The 19585-nt window shown below is 35.7% G+C and overlaps 1 protein-coding gene across 1 annotated transcript in view; it reads right to left on the reverse strand.

The window, feature by feature from the left end:
* Positions 1 to 290: 290 nt before the first annotated feature.
* The window catches only part of LOC131079886 (uncharacterized), a 175435-nt gene continuing 156140 nt past the window's right edge, over positions 291 to 19585 (reverse strand). Inside the window, exons 9-13 of the mRNA XM_058017928.2 lie at positions 1672 to 1732; positions 1466 to 1506; positions 1227 to 1347; positions 1035 to 1109; positions 291 to 634 (exon numbers count right to left, since the gene is read on the reverse strand). Coding sequence (XP_057873911.1) covers positions 1050 to 1109; positions 1227 to 1347; positions 1466 to 1506; positions 1672 to 1732 — 283 coding nt within the window. The 3' untranslated portion in view covers positions 291 to 634; positions 1035 to 1049. The remainder of the gene's footprint in view (positions 635 to 1034; positions 1110 to 1226; positions 1348 to 1465; positions 1507 to 1671; positions 1733 to 19585) is intronic.

A 19585-nucleotide genomic window follows, 5' to 3' on the forward strand; every position in this document is an offset into this window, starting at 1 on the left:
CATTTCTATGTCAATATATGTTTTCTTTCTTCCATCATTGATATTTGTTCCATCCAATGCAACAATATGTGGTGGGAGGTTTTGCAAATAAGCAAAACCAGAATCTGTGGACCAGTACTGAGTCCATTTGCCAAAGAGTACCTCATCAAAGCTTTGTGAACTAAAGATTCTTTTTTCCTTATGTTCAGTAAGAAAGCTGCACAGAAAAACTAAAATTTGATGTGCCTGCTAATTTGAAAAAGGGTACTCGTCAATTACACATCTTTTTGGGTCATCTCAACAAAAAGGCATATACTTACGAAGTTGCTGATTTCAGTTCTTTCATATTCTATAAATCATTCTTTACATTGGTATCATTTATTTTGCCTGTACTTATCATTTGACAAACAAAGGTTTTGGCATTTTCTCTCAATATTCACTATTTTATATTAAATATTTAATCATGTCAAGTTGCGACAAATTTTAGAGATAAAATCAAAGAACACCGTAGCACTTTGGAGTGCAAATTAAACATTGAATGCAAAAAAAAAAGAACATCCAAAATCCTGCTAAACCTTCTCAAGTGCAGGTTGATCAATTCATCCAAGATGGACATTTGGTAACTGATGAAGAACAATGTTACCAGAAATGTGATCTGCAAGGTTCCAAAACAAGGGAAAGGAAACATTAAACTGTCAAATTCACAGAATGCTTAAATATTCCTCTAATTTAAGCAGAAATGTATCTTTAATGATAAAAATTGCTGGCTTTTCTTTAATTTTTTGCAGAAACTAGTTAATTTTTCAGATTTTGGTGATCTTTTTCTGAAAACAGTAACATTTCATATTTTTAGTTTTGTAAGAAATCATCAATGTCCAAAATCCCCAGTGGATCACCAATTTCGGTAAGACTAGAAAACACATCCATATTATGCTCATATTGTTACAATGCAGAGATTCAATTATCATCAAAAGTTAAAACTCTATGTCAATCAGAAAAACAGTAATTGATTCATGAGCAGAAATTAAAAATAAACATGAAAAACTGGGACCTACCCATTGATTGTCAAATTACTTGTACCAGCCAGCCATAAAATAACGGAGACCAAAACAGAACGCACATGACAGAGCCTGCAAAAACAATATAACTTCAGCCATACTATTATTTACTCTTCTAAAATTTGTATCAACATATTTTAACTGAACCATAAAATCATTACAGCCAATTGAAGCTTTAAAAATACATGCCTGGAATGCTAGCAACTTGACACAAAGTGATAGTTCTGAACATCTCCCAAACAATCTTAGAAACAAATTGACAAGATTCATGTCTTTACTTCCTGTGAGTAGTTGTGTCTGAGGATCATAGCTGTTCCAGTATCAAATAATTGGGAACACTTTTAACATTTCATTCCACGGATATTTTTGAATTCAAATATTTCCAAAATTTTGTTTTACAAAACAGTTCTGCAAAAAATATTATATACCTTGGTAAACGATGTCGAGGACAAGGCACAATTTTGAAAAGCTGTCACCATACATGTTCCACAACAAATGCACGTTATTGATACTGTTTGTAAGTTTGTAAGAGATACTAAATATGCCATGTCCTTAACTTTGTATGAGAAAAGAGAACAGGAGAGTTCACAAAATCAACAACCATTTAAATATTGTGGAGACACTGAATAATTACCTGTGGACATGAGTAAAGGAAATTTAAAACTTCTGGTAGGAAGAATAATAGCAGGGTTTCACTGCAAATAGAACAGCCATCAATGCATTAGATCTAGAATAACTAAAATATGTGCAGTGTTTAACAAGTGCTACTGTTAATAGATAAGTAAAGAAATCTGTTTAGTTGATAATTCTGTAATCACGTATAACAGTGTTGTCCTCATTTTTGTTTTCAAAAATGATGGACCATTATATAAAAAATTTGTCAAAAAAAGAAAATTTTACTCTAAGGCATGCTTCCCCAGGCAGAATTTTGCCTTACCCTTGGACTGGACTAATCCTCAGTCCATACTTAAACCACGTTTCAAATTTCATCGCATTTGGAGTTCGTTTGCTATGTTTTTTCTTCAATTTCGGGTTTTTTCTTCCTGACTGCAAGTGGGAAATTTTCCTTAAGTTGCAAGTTTTAATTTTCCCTTTGTTTTAGTATTGTAGGGAAAATTTAAGTTAATTACAAGTGCACTTTATGAAAAATAGAACTTGTAACTTACTTTTTATTTCCCCCTTGTTGCTTTTTGGCTTTTTAAGTCATTGTAGGAACTTTTTAGACATATTACAAGTGAACTTTAAATTATAAAGTTTAAATAAACTTGTAATTCATTTAAAAATTTCCACTTAAGTGATTTTTGTAAAGTTATTTCAATTTCAATTAAAGAACAAGTTATGAACTATGTATGCTATAAATGTATATGAGGAATTATGTTGAAGTCTAATAATTCTGATTTTATCTGCAGGTCTGAAAGAGAGAGATCATTTATGTTTTCTATGTCTCCTCCAAATGAATTTAATTGGTATATATATCTTTTAGGCAACCGGTCAATTGGTGTATTGACCGGTCATGCCTTTTAGGCATGACCGATCAATGCACCCATTGATCGGTGCCTTTGTAATTATACTATTAACACAAGGCTGTTTATCGGTTCAAAACCTCGATAGCATATTGTAATATAATATAATGATTGATCAAGATAATGAATCGGTTCATGTAAACACCGATAATTCAAAATGCACGATGTATGTAATCCAACCGGTGCAGTTGTTAACCACTGTTAATTCCAAATGAAGCGGTGTATGTATTAAGCCCGATAACAAATATGCCCGATGATTAAGCCTGATAACAGATGTGGATCGGTGCCAATAGTTATGCACCCGATAGCAAGTATGTATCAGCTAATAACCCGATAACTTATAGCATTTAATATGCTAGGCAATGTTTGTAAAATCCGATAATCATATGCAATATAAGTTTAGACATGAAGCATGTAAATAACAGAACAAGGAAGGTTAGAAATATCTTATCTTGCATAAGCTACCATGCATTAACACTCCCTCTTAGCTTTGGAAGATAGATAAGGCAACCTGCATCACATTTCCTTTTCATAACTAAGATAATGTCAATCAACAAAAATCATTTATACATGAGAAGTACCATCAAGACATATGATACAAAATAGAAGAACATCACCTGAGTATGTGACATAAAGTATTATTTTAACATGTGATAAAAGTAAGAGAATCATCACCTGATCATGTGAGAAATCACCAAAACATGTGATTTGTAAGATTCATCAAGATATCATCTAACACGTGATATTAGTATTGCCTAATACGCAATACTTAAGGATAAGTCTATGAGAAAGGTTAGTTTCTCATCATATCCAAGTTGTGATAAGTGCAATAACATTTGTAAATGTTTATCACAACATAGTCATGGCAAATCCATGACTTACCAGAGATCCAATCATGATCAATGGTTGAGATATCACCTACACGTGATATCAGTATTGCCTAACACGCAATACAAGGATAACCATATGAGAAGTGCTTAATTTCTCATTATATCCAAATTGTGATAATGCAATAACATTTGTGCAAATGTTGTATCACAACATGGTCATGGCACATCCATGACTTACCAGTGATCCAACATGATTACTGGTTTGACTATCATAAGATCGTCACCTTATGATGTCTACATACAAGTGTTCAGTATCTGAGAGATCGTCACCTCTTAGATATGAACACAGGTGGCAAGAAGCCAAGAGATAGTCCAGACATGACAAAGAAGTTTACACATTAAACATCTTAAATATATGTAAGTATAGATTACAAAGCAGATTACCTTTCTAACATACCTAAACCCTTTCTGAAGTGATCAACCTTCACTCTGGAAAGTGGTTTGGTCAGAATATCTGCAGTCTGATCTCCTGTACACACATATTCTAACTTTATCGCATTCCTGTCAACCATATCTCGTACATAGTGATATGGAATCTCAATATGTTTGGACCTGTCATGAAATACTGGATTTACAGAAAGTTTTATACAGCTTTGATTATCACACTGAATAACTGTAGGTTTCATAGGTTCTCCAAATAATCCCACGAGCAATTTCCTTAGCCATACTGCTTCTCGGGCAGCCATTGAAGCTGCAATATATTCAGCCTCTGTGGAACTCTGAGCTACTGAAGATTGTTTTCTGCTGATCCAGGATATCATGGCTGACCCTAAACTGAAGCAACACCCTGAAGTGCTCTTTCTGTCAGTCACACTGCCAGCCCAATCTGAATCTGTAAATCCATGTAGATCTATGTCAACCTTTTCATATTTAAGACCAAGCTTTAGGGTACCTTGTAGATATCTCATTATATGTTTTACTGCAACCAGGTGTATCTCCTTAGGTTCACACATGAACTGACTTAAGGCATTAACAGCATAGCAAATATCTGGCCTTGTATTTACTAGATACATCAGGGACCCAATCATCTGCCTGTATTGAGTGGGGTCAGTAGGTCTTGATTCTGCTGCTGCTTCTTTAAGTTTATGGAAGTTGGTTTCCATAGGAGAGGTCATGGGTCTGCAGTTTAGCATTCTAAATCTTGTCAATATGTCCAAGGTGTACTTCCCTTGGTTCAGTACAATATTATCAGAATTCTGCCATACTTCCAATCCTAGGAAGTAATGAAGAAGCCCCAAGTCTTTCATATCAAATTCTGTGGATAGATCTTTCTTGCATTGATCTATTAGGTGATTATCTCCTGTAATTAATAAGTCATCAACATATAAAATTAAAATTAACATATCACCTTTATTTCTTTTGAGGTAGAGATTAGGATCTGCATCATTCTTAGAGAAACCCAGCTTTGAGAGGTAGGTGTCAATTATTTCATACCAAACTCTGGGAGCCTGTTTGAGCCCATAAAGAGCTTTCTTGAGTCTACACACATGAGACTTTGCATCATGAATTTCAAACCCTTCAGGTTGCTCTAAGTAGACTTCTTCCATGATCTCGCCATTTAGGAATGCTGTCTTAACATCCATCTGATGTACCTTCCACCCCTTTGCTGCTGCAATGGCTAGGACAGCTCTTACTGATGTGTACCTGGCAACAGGTGCAAATGTTTCTTCGTAATCTATTCCTTCCTTCTGTGAGAACCCTCTAGCTACAAATCTGGCCTTGTGTTTTTCAATACTACCATCTGCAGCATGCTTGATTTTAAACAACCATTTAGAAGACACGATAGACTTCTTGGTTGGCCTAGGAACGATCTCCCAAACATCATTCTTCATAATGGACTGATATTCTTCAGTCATGGCATCTATCCATACTTTATGTTTAAGTGCATCTGAAACATTGTTAGGTTCAGCTTTAGAGAGATCATTCATAAGTGCAACATAGTTGACGAATTTATTAGGCCTCTTGCTTTCCCTGAAGGTTCCTGAAGGAGCAGTGAACTTCTAAGCTTCTGCTATAGTTTTGGTGGCCCATAGTGGTCTTTTCTTGTGATTATCTATAGGTGGGTTTTGTGTTTCACTTATAGTTTCCTCAAGATACTCCCTCTGAAGCTCAGGAATAGGTTCTTCTTCTAGGTTAGACGTAGGATTATGAATTTCAGGTTCTATTGTATTTTGAGCCCTTTTGAAGGCTAAATCTTCTTCGAAGATTACATCCCTATTGAGTTCAATATTTCTCTGTCCTTGTACATAGATTCTGTAAGCTTTAGAAGTTTCACTGTATCCTACAAGTATTCCCCTTTTTCCAGAGGGTTCTAGTTTTAGTCTTTTCTCTTTAGGTACATGAATATAGACCGGACACCCAAATATCCTAAGATGGCTGATATCTGGTTTTGTTTTGGTAAAGACTTCCTCAGGAGTTTTATCTTCAAGGTGTGAATGAGGACATCTATTTTGTATGTACACAGCAGTGTTGGTTGCTGTAATGTCCCAACTTCGCAAATTTAAGAAAACACGTAAACAATGATTTTTAATGATTGATTAACTCATCTAGGGTATAAATTTGTCTAAATTCATTTGAGTTTATTTGTTATCAATAAGTCAATTCCATATTTAACTCCTAGTGGGATAAAAGGGATAAGCTACCTTAGGATGCCCATAGCGCTTATCAGGCCCAAGGACGGTACACACCCCCTTGGCCCTCCTGCCATAAGCCCTTTGTCAACTGCAGTGGGTGGTCTACCTGGCAGAGGCCTAGTTCCTGCTATCCCTGTTGCCTAATTCCTCATTTACCCCGCTAGGTTTAATTATGTAATTGCTTTATTCATAATTTAGTAGTAATGCATATTATATCTATTTGCCCTTAATTGCATAATATTATTATTTCCTTAATCAAGAGTTGTGGTTTATTAATCAGTTCATTTATTAAACTATTTACTAACTTGTTCATTCCTGATAATTTATTCATATTGTAATCATATATATACTCATATATATATATATATATATAATTTTTATATTAACTATAAAATTGGTCTACCATTTGTATAATATAGAATGCATTTAATGGAAAACATATACAATTATTTAAACTTCTATATATATATATATATATATATATATATATATATATATATGTTTTAATTATATTAACTTTATCCTTTGTCAAAATTCATATGTTACGATATAAATTAAGTAACTATTAAATTAAGAGAGAAATAACAATATATGTCATAGTATGGAACCTGTTAATTCCTCTGCGTTTCCCGTTCCCTGTCTTCCGTGCCCTCTTCTTTCTTCCGTGGCCCCCGCTACTGTTATCCCGCGCTTCTTCCGCTTCCGTCTCTCTTCCCTGCGTCTCTTTTCTCCTCTGTCCTCCGTTTTGTCATCTTCGGTTTGCATTTAAGTATCCGCGGGGAGGGTGTGAGCGGCTATCGCTATGAACCGGTGGCGTTTCGGTGGTGGGTTGTGACTGCTGGTAGACACCACTACCTCCTCCAGCCGCACTAACCCTCGGTTTAACTTAATGCAACCCGTAGTTTTACATATATGTTAAACATGACTTGTTTGGTAAATGCCTGGTCAATGTGTTAATGATATCGTATGGCTTTTTTAAGGTATGCTTAGGATGTGTTATTTATTATGTTCTTTTAATGATTTATTTTTTTATAATGTATGTGTTAATATAATAATTTACATTATATATCAATATTGCATTGTGTCAATATAATAATATAGATGTTAATATAATAATTTATATTATATATCAAGTAATAGTTAACATTAATAATTAATTAAAAAATATGATTAATACATATATAAAAATTTAAAATAAGGAGTATTTTATTAAATAATTACAAAAAATGTGGGGTTATGACAGTTGCTTCTGCCCAAAGGTTCAAGTTTAGATTTTGATCTAGTATCATGGCTTTGGCAACTTCTACTATGGTCCTATTTTTCCTTTCAGCTACTCCATTTTGTTGTGGATTATAAGGTATTGATAACTCCCTCTTAATCCCAGAATTTTTACAAAAGTCTTTAAATAGTTCTGATGTGTATTCCCCCCCATTGTCAGTTCTTAAGGTTTTAATTTTGTTTTCAGAGAGATTTTCTGTTAATGTTTTAAACTCTTTGAACCTACTTAGGATCTCTTCTGATTCTTTACATTTCAGAAAGTAGATCCACGTCTTCCTAGAGTAGTCATCAACAAAAATTACATAGTACAAAAATCCCCCTAGCGAGGGTACGGACATAGGTCCACGTACATCAGAATGAATTAACTCCAAAACTTTGCTAGTTTTCCTAGTACTATTCTGAAATGCATTTTTGGTATTTTTACCTAAGGCACACCCTTTGCAAGCCTCTGAATGATATTGCTTCAACTTAGGTAGACCTGTGACAAGGTTCCCCATGGTTGACAAAGCTCTATAATTCAGATGACCTAATCTCCTGTGCCATACTTCATTTGCATTAGTTGCTTCATGGATCAATGCTAGATTGGGCTCTGTACATAGCTCATACAAATAGCCTTGTCTTCGACCAATGACCTTAGCGTCTTTGATGGAGGATCTCTTTGGCCAAGCCAACACCTTGTTTTCCATGAAGGTCACTCTATATCCTTGATCTTCTAATGCTGATATGGAGATTAGATTTCTTTTGATGCCTGGAACATATAGTACTTCTTCAAGTCGTAGTGACATGCCTGACTTCAGTTTGATGGTGCAGGTTCCAATTCCTCTGACTGGATGTGAAGAATCGTCTCCGATGGTTACTTCCTCATCATCTTTCTCTATCATGGAGTCTAGTATTTCTCTAAAGCCGGTGATGTGTCTGGATGAACCACTGTCGATCACCCATGAGTTAGATTTGTTTGAAGTATGGCTTGTAAGTGCTGAGTAGAGGACATAGTTCTCGGAGTCATTTTCTTTTCTAGATTTCTTCACTTTTGCAAATGTGGCTTGCTTCCCTTTCTCCGGACAGTTTGCAACATAGTGTCCGAATTTGTCACACCTATAACATTGAACATGTGATAGGTCTTTCTTAGAAGTGTTCTTGCCTTGTTTGGCTTTTCTTTTCTTGAATTGCTTCTTTTTGTACCTTTTATTGATGTTTGTATTTAGGACTTGCAAGTCTTCATCTATATTCTTCTGTTTTATTCCTACTTTGTTCAATCGGGATTCTTCTTGTAGACAGTCATCTCTTAGTCTTTCAAACTTAGGATATTTGGACCTTGCACTGATGCCTTGGACGAATGTGCTCCATCCACTAGGCAACCCATCTAAAGCAATGAGTGTTAGTTCTTTGCCTCGGATCTCGTAGTCCAAAGTTGCAAGTTCATCTTTTAGAACTGATATCCGCATGAAGTAGGCGTTGATTGTCTCCCCTTTGTTCATGGTGATATGATTTATTTCTCGTTTTAGTGCTAGAGTACGACTTGCATTTGATATCTCAAATGTCTTTTCAAGTGCCTTGAACATTTTATAAGCTGTCTCCTGCTTTCTAATGATGGGCATTATATTATTTCTTACCCCATCCACTATTATTTTAATAGCCTTATCATTTCCCTCGATCCATGTGGATTTCTCGGTTTCATCTTCTGGTTGTGCACTTTCAGTTTGGACATATGAATCAACTTTGTTTTCTCTTAAAATCATTTTGATTCTAAACTTCCAAGCTGAAAAATCTTCGCTACCTCCGAGTCTATCTTCGAATCTGATAGCGTTGGCCATTATGGAAATGTGATGTAGTTTGTAACTTAGTCCTTGAATTTTATCAAAATTGAATAGCCTTAGGTTCGATTACCTTGGCTCTGATACCATGTTGAGACATGGACCAGCTAGGACTCGAACCTAGGACCTTCCATACGCTGCTGGAGTGCTCTACCACTGAGCTACTGGCCCCTCTTGGACCAGTCCATCGTCGGTCCGGGTGTGGCTTATTTCCAACACCAACATATTTCTCCTTGCATGGCAGGTCATCGGACCCAAATTCCGACCTCGCAAGTATGCCTACGTATCGAATCGGTCATCGGACCCAACTTCCGACTTCATCCATATCGTAGGGTCTTTGAGGTTGGCGCAGTGCGCTCAACCCGGGGAGTCGACCCATCGAAACATACACCTCCCCTCATGTTGAGACATGGACCAGCTAGGACTCGAACCTAGGACCTTCCATACGCTGCTGGAGTGCTCTACCACTGAGCTACTGGCCCCTCTTGGACCAGTCCATCGTCGGTCCGGGTGTGGCTTATTTCCAACACCAACACCCCCCCTTAAGCCACACCTCTCGTGTGCTTGGGGCTCCTAGCCTGGACCTGGCTCTGATGCCATGTAAAGTTATTTCAATTTAAATTAAAGAACAAGTTATGAACTATGTATGCTATAAATGTATATGAGGAATTATGTTGAAGTCTAATAATTCTGATTTTATCTGCAAGTCTGAAAGAGAGAGATCATTTATGTTTTCTATGTCTCCTCCAAATGAATTCAATTGGTATATATATCTTTTAGGCAACCGGTCAATTGGTGTATTGACCGGTCATGCCTTTTAGGCATGACCGATCAATGCACCCATTGATCGGTGCCTTTGTAATTATACTATTAACACAAGGCTGTTTATCGGTTCAAAACCTCGATAGCATATTGTAATATAATATAATGATTGATCAAGATAATGAATCGGTTCATGTAAACACCGATAATTCAAAATGCACGATGTATGTAATCCAACCGGTGCAGTTGTTAACCACTATTAATTCCAAATGAAGCGGTGTATGTATTAAGCCCGATAACAAATATGCCCGATGATTAAGCCCGATAACAGATGTGGATCGGTGACAATAGTTATGCACCCGATAGCAAGTATGTATCGGCTAATAACCCGATAACTTATAGCATTTAATATGCTAAGCAATGTTTGTAAAATCCGATAATCATATGCAATATAAGTTTAGACATGAAGCATGTAAATAATAGAACAAGGAAGGTTAGAAATATCTTATCTTGCATAAGCTACCATGCATTAACAATTTTAAGTTATAGTAGGAGTTTTTCTCCTCCATTACAAGTTTTATAAAGTCACTTTTATTTGTAAAAAGAATTTTATTTTCCCTTTACTAGTCTTTTGTTTAAAAACTTGTAAAGGGAGTTTTATTTCCCTTTCACATATATTTTAAACTTGTTGTTTGCTCTCACAAATCCAATTTTGCCTTATGAGGGGAAGTGAACATTTTAAACATGTAAAAAGGTGAAAGAAACCTGATTTCTTTTGTTGCATGCATCTTTAAACTTGTTGTTCTCTCCCAAGAACCCGACCAGCATTCTCCTTCCTAGAGTTCGATTTTGCAAAGACTTCTAGTCCGATTTTTGTGGAGAAATCTTAGGAGGAGGAAGGCGTTTTGGTTTCATGCCTATTTTTCATACATCTTGAAACTCTTTTCACGCCATTTGGTGGATTCATTTGCTGGTTATAAGGCGTTGAAACAACAACACCTGTTGTAGAAATACCACGATTTGCCTTTGGAATTTGCCACGAATCCTCTTCCTCCTTAGCCGTTTTTGCTTGTCTTGCTTAGACGTGGGGTTTGGATGAAGATTTGACCAATTCTCATGCTATTTTGATAGCCATTTTTTGCTGCATAAGGCGTTTTGGAAAAAGGTGGCTAGGGTTTGAATCTCCTTCTTGTATCTATTTAAGAGGTTCATTGTCTTCTCTTTTTGTCATGTCCCCTCCTTGATCATTATATATAACCTAAATGAAGTAATTATTATTAATTAATATAATAATTATCAACAAATGGTTACAAGGAATAATTAAATATTTATTTATTGAATATTATTATTTAATTAATATTTATTAATTAATATTCTTGAAATATTTAATTAAAATGAATTAATATTATATTTGAAAATTATTATTAATAAATAACAGTTTGTAACTGTAATTGATCAATAATGAATTATTAAGTAAACATTCATTATCATTTCTAACAAATATAATAATAAATAAATTCAGAGAACAAATAAAAACAATATATAATAATAGATGAATCCTGATTAATAAATAGGCTTAATTATTAAATCATATGCTAAGTAGACTACTGGTGTGAGAGATTGTCCCCTCAACAATGGACAGTGATAAGTCTAATAATGCAGCGATTAATATAAGGAGTTACAATTTAAAGATAGCATCTTGCCATTACCCATAATAATAATGCCTGCGATTTGTTTGATGAAGTGAATGATTAATAAGTTGTTATGAAGAATGACAAATCTGAAGGGACATTACACAATAAAGACTATCGTAACTCGGTGGCACCAAATGGAGTATCCAATTAATAAAGAAGATTAATTAGTCATAAGCAAACACTAATTAGAGAACAGTGCGATTAAATTAAAGAGGCATGATAAGTAAACAGCGATCATTTTGGAAAGGTGCGATTAGCATATGAGAAGAAGAATTAATGAATAGTTGTATCTTTTGGTAGCGCCACCTGTCATATTCACAATCAAGATATAAAAAAGGCAATTCAACCATCGAATGTGGGGGAATTTTTATATGTTTGTGTTTCATTGTCCTGTATGGGCTTGCTCATAAAAGTGGAAAAGGATATCAGATATACTGATAAATGCTGGGATATATATATATATAATTATTCCAGTTGGATCGCTCTTCTAAGAGCAATTGCCTTTGGCACACCAAACGATTGCAAAGAAATATACAACAGTTTGAATTGTACTTGCAGGTTATTGTTGTGACTTCAGACCGTATTAGGGAAGGAAGAGAACATTAAGTTACTAGTAGATTATTACGTCACGGGCAATATGCTGCGACTACTCATTAACTAATAACTGTTGAATATTAAGTTATGTCTGCATTCTAATTAAGAAGAAAGATTAGATCAGAACTATTAAGTTACAGCAGTAACATCCTTGACCTTGATGGTATGCATGGGAATGTATTTTACTATATGAAGTATGATAATGTTTCTATGCAAAATTTAATATTAATAGGAATATTAACATAGAGTGCAATATGTATTTAATAAGGATACCAAATATCATGACAGTGGCAAACCAAATCTGACATGCATCAGATATGTCATTCATTACCAACTAGTAAACATATTACTAATTAGGATTGTTTTAAGTTGGTAGTAGTATTATATAAATTATATAGAAGGATATCAGCTAATACATAAATAATTGGTACTATTACTTTATATATATATATATATATCCAAATCAGAGTAAGGAATGATATAAGCATTGTAAATATAGATATTGATAAAATATAATAATTATAATTAATATAATACCTTTAGAAATTAGTAATAATTCATATAATTAGTAATTAATAAATACGTAAAGGATTTATAATGGATCAGAATAAGATTAATTATTTAGTATGGTAAGACAACAAGTACTTCATAGACTAAAGAAAGGATAGAACATCCCAGATTTGATTCATGTTAAGATAGTCTTGACTCTTAATCAAGTTAGTTCAAGTCATAAGTACTTTGAAAATAGATTAATTATGGTTAAAATTGACCAAACCCTAGTAGGGGACATTACACTTTCAAGGATTGCTTCTTGCTTCTTGGAGGAAGTTTTGATTGATCAAGGTATGATTCTTTCCTTTCTTCTTTGTTTTTATTTCTTGTTTTTTATTGTTTTGTTTCCTTGGTTAATTTGTATATATGTTAGTTTTGTTCTTGCCTAAAATTGGTTTTGTGAGAGATTTTCCCCTTTGTTCCAAGTTTGCAAAGCAATTTGCAAGTTGCATTGTCTTTCCCCATTTTCCCTCTTTACTTGCCTTCAGGATTTTAAAACCCGATTGCAAGTAAGATGAAAATAATTGACCTTCCCCTTTGGTTGGAAAATTTTAACCATCTTTTGGTGAAATTCCAAGTTTTTAAGTTGGAAAATACTCATCCTTTCAAAATCGGGTTTTGAAAACCGGATTACAAGTTGAAAAGTTCTTCACATTTCCTTGAAAATGATCTTCCCAAAATCTTTCCATTTTTGCTCATACTCATTGCCTTTATCCGTACATACCATTCCCGCCATTTCCCACATGTCAAAATCTCATTTTTTACCCACTTCTTCATTTTCTTTTTTACAAGTATACTTGCATTCAAATTTTAAAAGTCCGATTGCACATTTGTTCTTCCCCACTTGTATACTTGTAAAACATTCCCCAAGATCCGAAATTGGTCAAAAGCCAAGTTTTGAGCATCCTTATTTATTCCCCATACTCCTTTCACAAAGTTGCGAAGTGCAAAGGTTAAAGTTTTTCCCATTTGAAGAAGGAAATATGCTAGTTGCAGCTGATCTTGATGTTGCTTTGACACTTTTAAGCCTTCATCGCAGCATGCCAAATTGTTCTTCAATGTTAGATTTACCAAATCTTCCGTTCCAAAGAAGATGAAATACAAATATGACAAATACCAGAATGAGGTCTCCCCTTCACAAGTTTCCTCTCCTTTGGATCATATCAAGGATATGGAAATTGGGCATTGATCCTAAGGAGGTCATTGATCTGGAGGTCATTGATCTGGATGGCATTGATCCTAATAGCAATTGGAGAGGACAAGATGACCAACCCCCATTGTTTATTGAAGATGAGATTCTTGATTTTGAGAGGCAAGCAATGGAGGATGTGGGTGCAGCAAAAGAAACCATAGGATTGGATGGCATTGATGAGGCAGAGGAGTCATTGACATCCACTAGCTTGGTGTAGGTCGAGTCAAAGCCACAAGCATAGTCTTCTATGTTGAGCGAGAAGCCACAATAGAATCCAAGGATTAAACCTCGACCTCTCCCCAAGTTTTCACTAGATTCAGGAAGAGTAGGATGTAAAATGTTGTATTTTGTAAATGCAATTTATGAATTACAACGATGATTTTCAAAAGCAATCATCATATCCCCTCAGGATTTGTGACATGGTTTAACAGCCTCCTGTGAGGTCTTTAACTGAGACGGTAGCAATTTCCTGAACACACGCATCTTTTGGGAGAAACGGCCAAGTCAATTCCCTTTAAGTGGTATCAGAGTAGAGTTGTAGGTTCAAATCCCCTCGGGTAACACTGAGGGAGATATTGTTGGTATGTGTCTAGCCTAGATTGTCGGTTCAAGTTCGGGCACGAGTTCGGGTTCGAAGAACCCAGTACGCCGGTACGGCAAAATTTTGAAAAGGGGTTTGGGTTCGTTTGGGTTCATTAGTACAAAAACATGTAAGTTTTATATATATATATATATTGATATTTGTGAAGCCTATAAGCATGAATTAAAATTTGCATGTCACATAGCATCATATAAACAACAAAACAAACATAAACTTGTAATCATAGCATCATGATCATACCATAATAGCATTCATATACATCAAGTTTAATATCAAAATGACAAAATATTCAAGTATCATTGTTTCAACTTTCAACAATATAAACTTGAAATTTAATCATCAAATGGATCATCTAATTCATCCTCCTCCTCCTCCTCCTCATTGACATTGACATTAGATGAGCCAATGCCACTTGCACTTGCACTATAAGTTGGCTCAATTTCCGAGTCATCAAATGTCAATGCAAGAAGCTGAGAAGCAAGAGCATCCAAATCAGTATGCTCTCGCTCTATATCCCACATCTTTGTTTCCCCTTGTGTGTAGTCATGTTGTTTGTGTGAAAGAAGACGTAGGTTGGAATGCACATATACTAAATTCTCCACTCTTTTTGATAGCAGCCTATTGCGCTTTACAGAGTGGATGAAAGAGTATGTGCTCCAATTTCTTTCTGAAGTAGATGAACTAGCAACCTATGAAGACAAAGTAAACAATTAAAGTTATACATTAATAAAAATAAAATTACTAGCAACCTATGAAGACAAAGTAAACTATAAATAAACTAAAACTTGTAAATTTAAAATTTTAATTAATTAAACTTACTTGTGATAAAACTTTTATAGCGAGGGGTTGTAGGTGTTGGAAGCATGTGCCATGGAAGTACCACCAGCTATGAGCATCCTTCTTGGATCTATGACGAAGTGCATCAACACTTAGACCATTCCCATTTGCGAATTCTATGAACTCATTTGTAACAACATCTCGCAAATCATCATCGGGATATAGTCTAAGAAATGTTGCCTTGTACCCATCAGATACTTCTAGATCTCTCCATGGTGAAATCCTTCCTAGTTTATCAAGAAACTGATTGCTATAGTACTTAGGTGTCAAGGCATAGGCAAGAAGGTGCAAAGGAGTGGTCATCTTATTCCACCTTTCTACAATAATTACTTCCAGTTCTTTTAAGAATTTCTCCTAAGGATCATTCTCTTTTTCATTTATAGTGACCTTTATTTTTTCAAGCATCGAGTCAATGCCATCATAAATCTCACCTATGCAAGGCCTATCCATGTCTGTATAGCGAATCATGCTCATGATGGGCTCAGTGATACTTAGGAGATATGTAACAAGATCCCACCATTTCTCACTCAATATTCTATCCCTAATTTTTTCTGCCCTCTCAGTGCTACTTTGCTTCCATACAGTCCAATTAGTGTTGATCACCATATTGCATAGTGCCACTCTAACTTTCACAAGTCGTCTTAAGACGATTGTGTTTGATGCAAAATGGGTCTCAACAACCTATAACACAAATTAATGCCAAATGATTAAAAAATAAAGCCAAACTTTAAAGAAGAATACACAATATAGCTTACACAATGATATTATGAACATTGAAAATTAAAAGAAAACAGAAAATGTAAAATTAAATTACTATTTCACTTACCTTCAATAGCTCCAAATTCGAATAGGTTCTAAAAATCCCTTGAGACATGTGGTGGTTTGTGATGAACATCTAGATGTCCTCAGCCTCTACATACACATCTTTGATCCATTTTATTTTTTGCCCAATCCTTTGTAGCATAAGATTGAGTGAATGTACCGCACAAGGTGTCCAAAAGATGTGATCATAGCGTTGCTCAACCAACAAACCAGCAGCTCTACAATTTTTTGCATTGTCCGTTATGACTTGGACAACATTGCGGGATCCCTCAGACTCAATGGCAGAGATGAGAATTTCTGCAATAAATTGGCCATCTTTTATTTGGCCCTCACAATCCACAGCTCTCAAAAACATTGCCCCTTTAAGGGACACTGCTATGACATTGATCAAGGGGCAGTTTTTAGCATCTTTCCACCCATTTGAAACAATTGTTACACCTGTCTCAACCCATGAATCCCTTATGGGTTTCAATGCATCTTCAACCCTCTTCACCTCTTTCTCCAATAATGTTCCACGTACCTTCTCATAAACGGGGCCCTTATACCCTTTTGGAGCCTCATTAACACTTTTTATCATTTGCTTCCAATATGGGGAGCGAACAACATTGAATGACAACCCATTTGCATAAATGCACCTTACTATATCTTCGTCAGCACTGTCTCTACTCTCATTTTGGAATGCGGTTTCTAAAGGCCCCTTTGTTCTTTTACGTGTCAAGGGTGGTTCACTTTGAGGTTCATTTGTGGCAAAGAAGGGGTGGTCTTCTACTACAATAGTGGGCTTAGAAGGGCCTTGCATTCCCTTTGTTTTCTTTGATGCGGTTTGGTTCAATCTACGGGCTTCCCTCTCTTCTGTCGCCTCATGCTCCCTAATATATTTCATCACTGTCTCATCTGGTATAGGTTTACCATTTTTTCCAGGGCATTTTTTGATGCCTCTTTCTTTAATTCCACACAAATGGCCTACCACCCGATAATATGAACTATTACGTTCAATATCACATCCATGGCATTTCCAACGGAATCCCCCACCTCCCGGAAGTTGTTTTATAATGTCCACATATTTCCATAAGGGAGAATTTGGATCATTTCTTTGTTTTGCAATTATTTCTTCATTGCCAATGGAGGAAGATGTAGATGCCATTCTAGTTCCTATGGCAAGAAATAATATAAACATATTCAAAAACAAAAACTAAATAATGAAAAAAAATTCAAGTTTCATGTTTGACAATTTGTGAAACAAAAATAGTTGGAAAAAAATGTTCAAAAACCTACCTCTTGCAGCCAATGGAAGCTTGAAAATGTATGGAAATGATGCTGCAACACTTGTTGAAGCTTCAAAAATCAGTCATCAACTCCTCTTTGATCTTGGAAGCCAAATTTTGTTCACCCTTTCTTCAACCTGCTCTCATTAAACTTTTGTTTGCAACACAAATGAGGTGAAATGAGTCAATAAAATGTTTTAGAAGTCAATTTTAGGTTATAATTTTCACTTTTTACAAGGCGGATTTGAAAAAAAAAAAAAAATTTGCAATGTTTTTTGACTTTACGGGCCACCCAGCCGCCCGGGTTCGACTGGGTCTACCCGGGTTCGACTCTCTGGGTTTTTCGAACCCTGGTCGAACCCAGGTCGAACCGGACCCGTACCACAAACTCGGTCGAACCCGGACCCATACCAGGGCGGCCCAGGGGCGAACCCAATAACCTAGTGTCTAGCATATCCCCTCGATATTTGTGACATGGTTTAATAGCCTCTTGTGAGATCCTTAATTGGGATGGTAGCAGTTTCTTGAATAGATGCATCTTTTGGGAGAAACGGCCAGCTCAACTCCCTATAGGTGAAGTGCATTCAAATAGTAGGGTTCTATGTAAGTGCATGCTTGAGTGCAAGGTTCCAAGGAAATGTATGCTTGAAGGACAAGCAAAGAATTCTCTCAAGGTCTAATATCAAGGGTTTGAGAGATGGGATTCTGAGGTAACCAAATGTAGATGATGAGGGTCCAAGGATTTGTATGCCAATAGCAGAAAAAAATGACAGGGATCCAAGAATTAAAGGGTCTAAATACCACACTAACACTTTCACAAGGTAGATCATTATCAAAAGCCCTAAAAGGTCTAATAAGGAATGTGTGGGTGAAGCAAGGATCATGGAATTAGGACGTTAGGTGAATAGATGGGCACAAGTCCAAAGATCTATGGAAGAGAGGGAAGTGAAATGTGGGGGCAATGGGAACGAAAGGAAGGCATGACAGTATGAGAATGTCTGAAAATCCTCCCAAGGTTAAAAAGTAGCCTAGACATCCTCCTACTTAGGATTTAGAGACATTACACCTAGAGACATAAACATCACACATTTGTTGACCTAAATATTGTATAGAAAGTTACATAATGCAGTTTTGCTATCACAATTCTACGTGTAATTGTCTTCTCTATTTTCCTTGTTCATTTATACTTATTTCTAACATCTCTCATTCATAGATCATTTTCAGTATTGTTGATGTGTTGTTTATGCACATGCGAACACAGAATAAAATACCAAGGTATCTTAGCCTCTCTTGAACAAAGTCTCTCATATGCTGTGTTCGCGATCAAATGAGACAACTCCAAGGTTACGAAATGCCAGGTCTTGACTTGTGGATAAGTTTAGTGGTTTGATGTGATAATGTTGGAATCACAAGGGGACTTACGTTGTACAAGAATGCACAATCTTATCATGGATCGGGATAGGTATGCCGATAACTTAGGATTTAGCAATGAAGCTCCGGACTTAATTCTTACTAAAAAAATGGGCAAAAGGAATAGAGTTCAGGAAATCTATTCTAAACCTAAGAATGTAGGAAATGATGAGTGGATCTAGTGGAATCAAACCAGGCAAGGTCTCACAATTAGGTATTGACACAAGCTTAGTGCAATCGTCTAAGGTATACTTAAAGATTTTCAGGCTATCACCATCAAACGTTGACACCATCCAAGTTGATGCTTGTCAAGGGACGCGTAATAGTTGAAGTTAAGTTTACTTAAATTCTAGTTGACCACACAAGGCGCACTTACCAGCGGCAAGAGGCTAGTGGTATGGATTAAGGATTCCACACAAATAAATTCAACAAATCTTCCACTCAATCTAACATACATGAAAATAAATTCTAATCTAACTTGGAGGAATTGAGAACCATGAATGCAAATACAACACTTGAAGAGCAAAATCACCAACAATTGAACAATGATTATGATTCAAATAGCTGCAGCATATACCAACAATTCTACAAAAACTCTCCCTTACAAATGAGAGACAAGGAGGCATATATAGAGCCTCAAAAGAAATGAATGGCCCAGATTGATTCAAGATCAACGGCCAA

This window comes from Cryptomeria japonica, chromosome 10 (assembly GCF_030272615.1).
Source record: "Cryptomeria japonica chromosome 10, Sugi_1.0, whole genome shotgun sequence".
In the NCBI taxonomy this organism is placed as follows: Eukaryota; Viridiplantae; Streptophyta; class Pinopsida; order Cupressales; family Cupressaceae; genus Cryptomeria; species Cryptomeria japonica.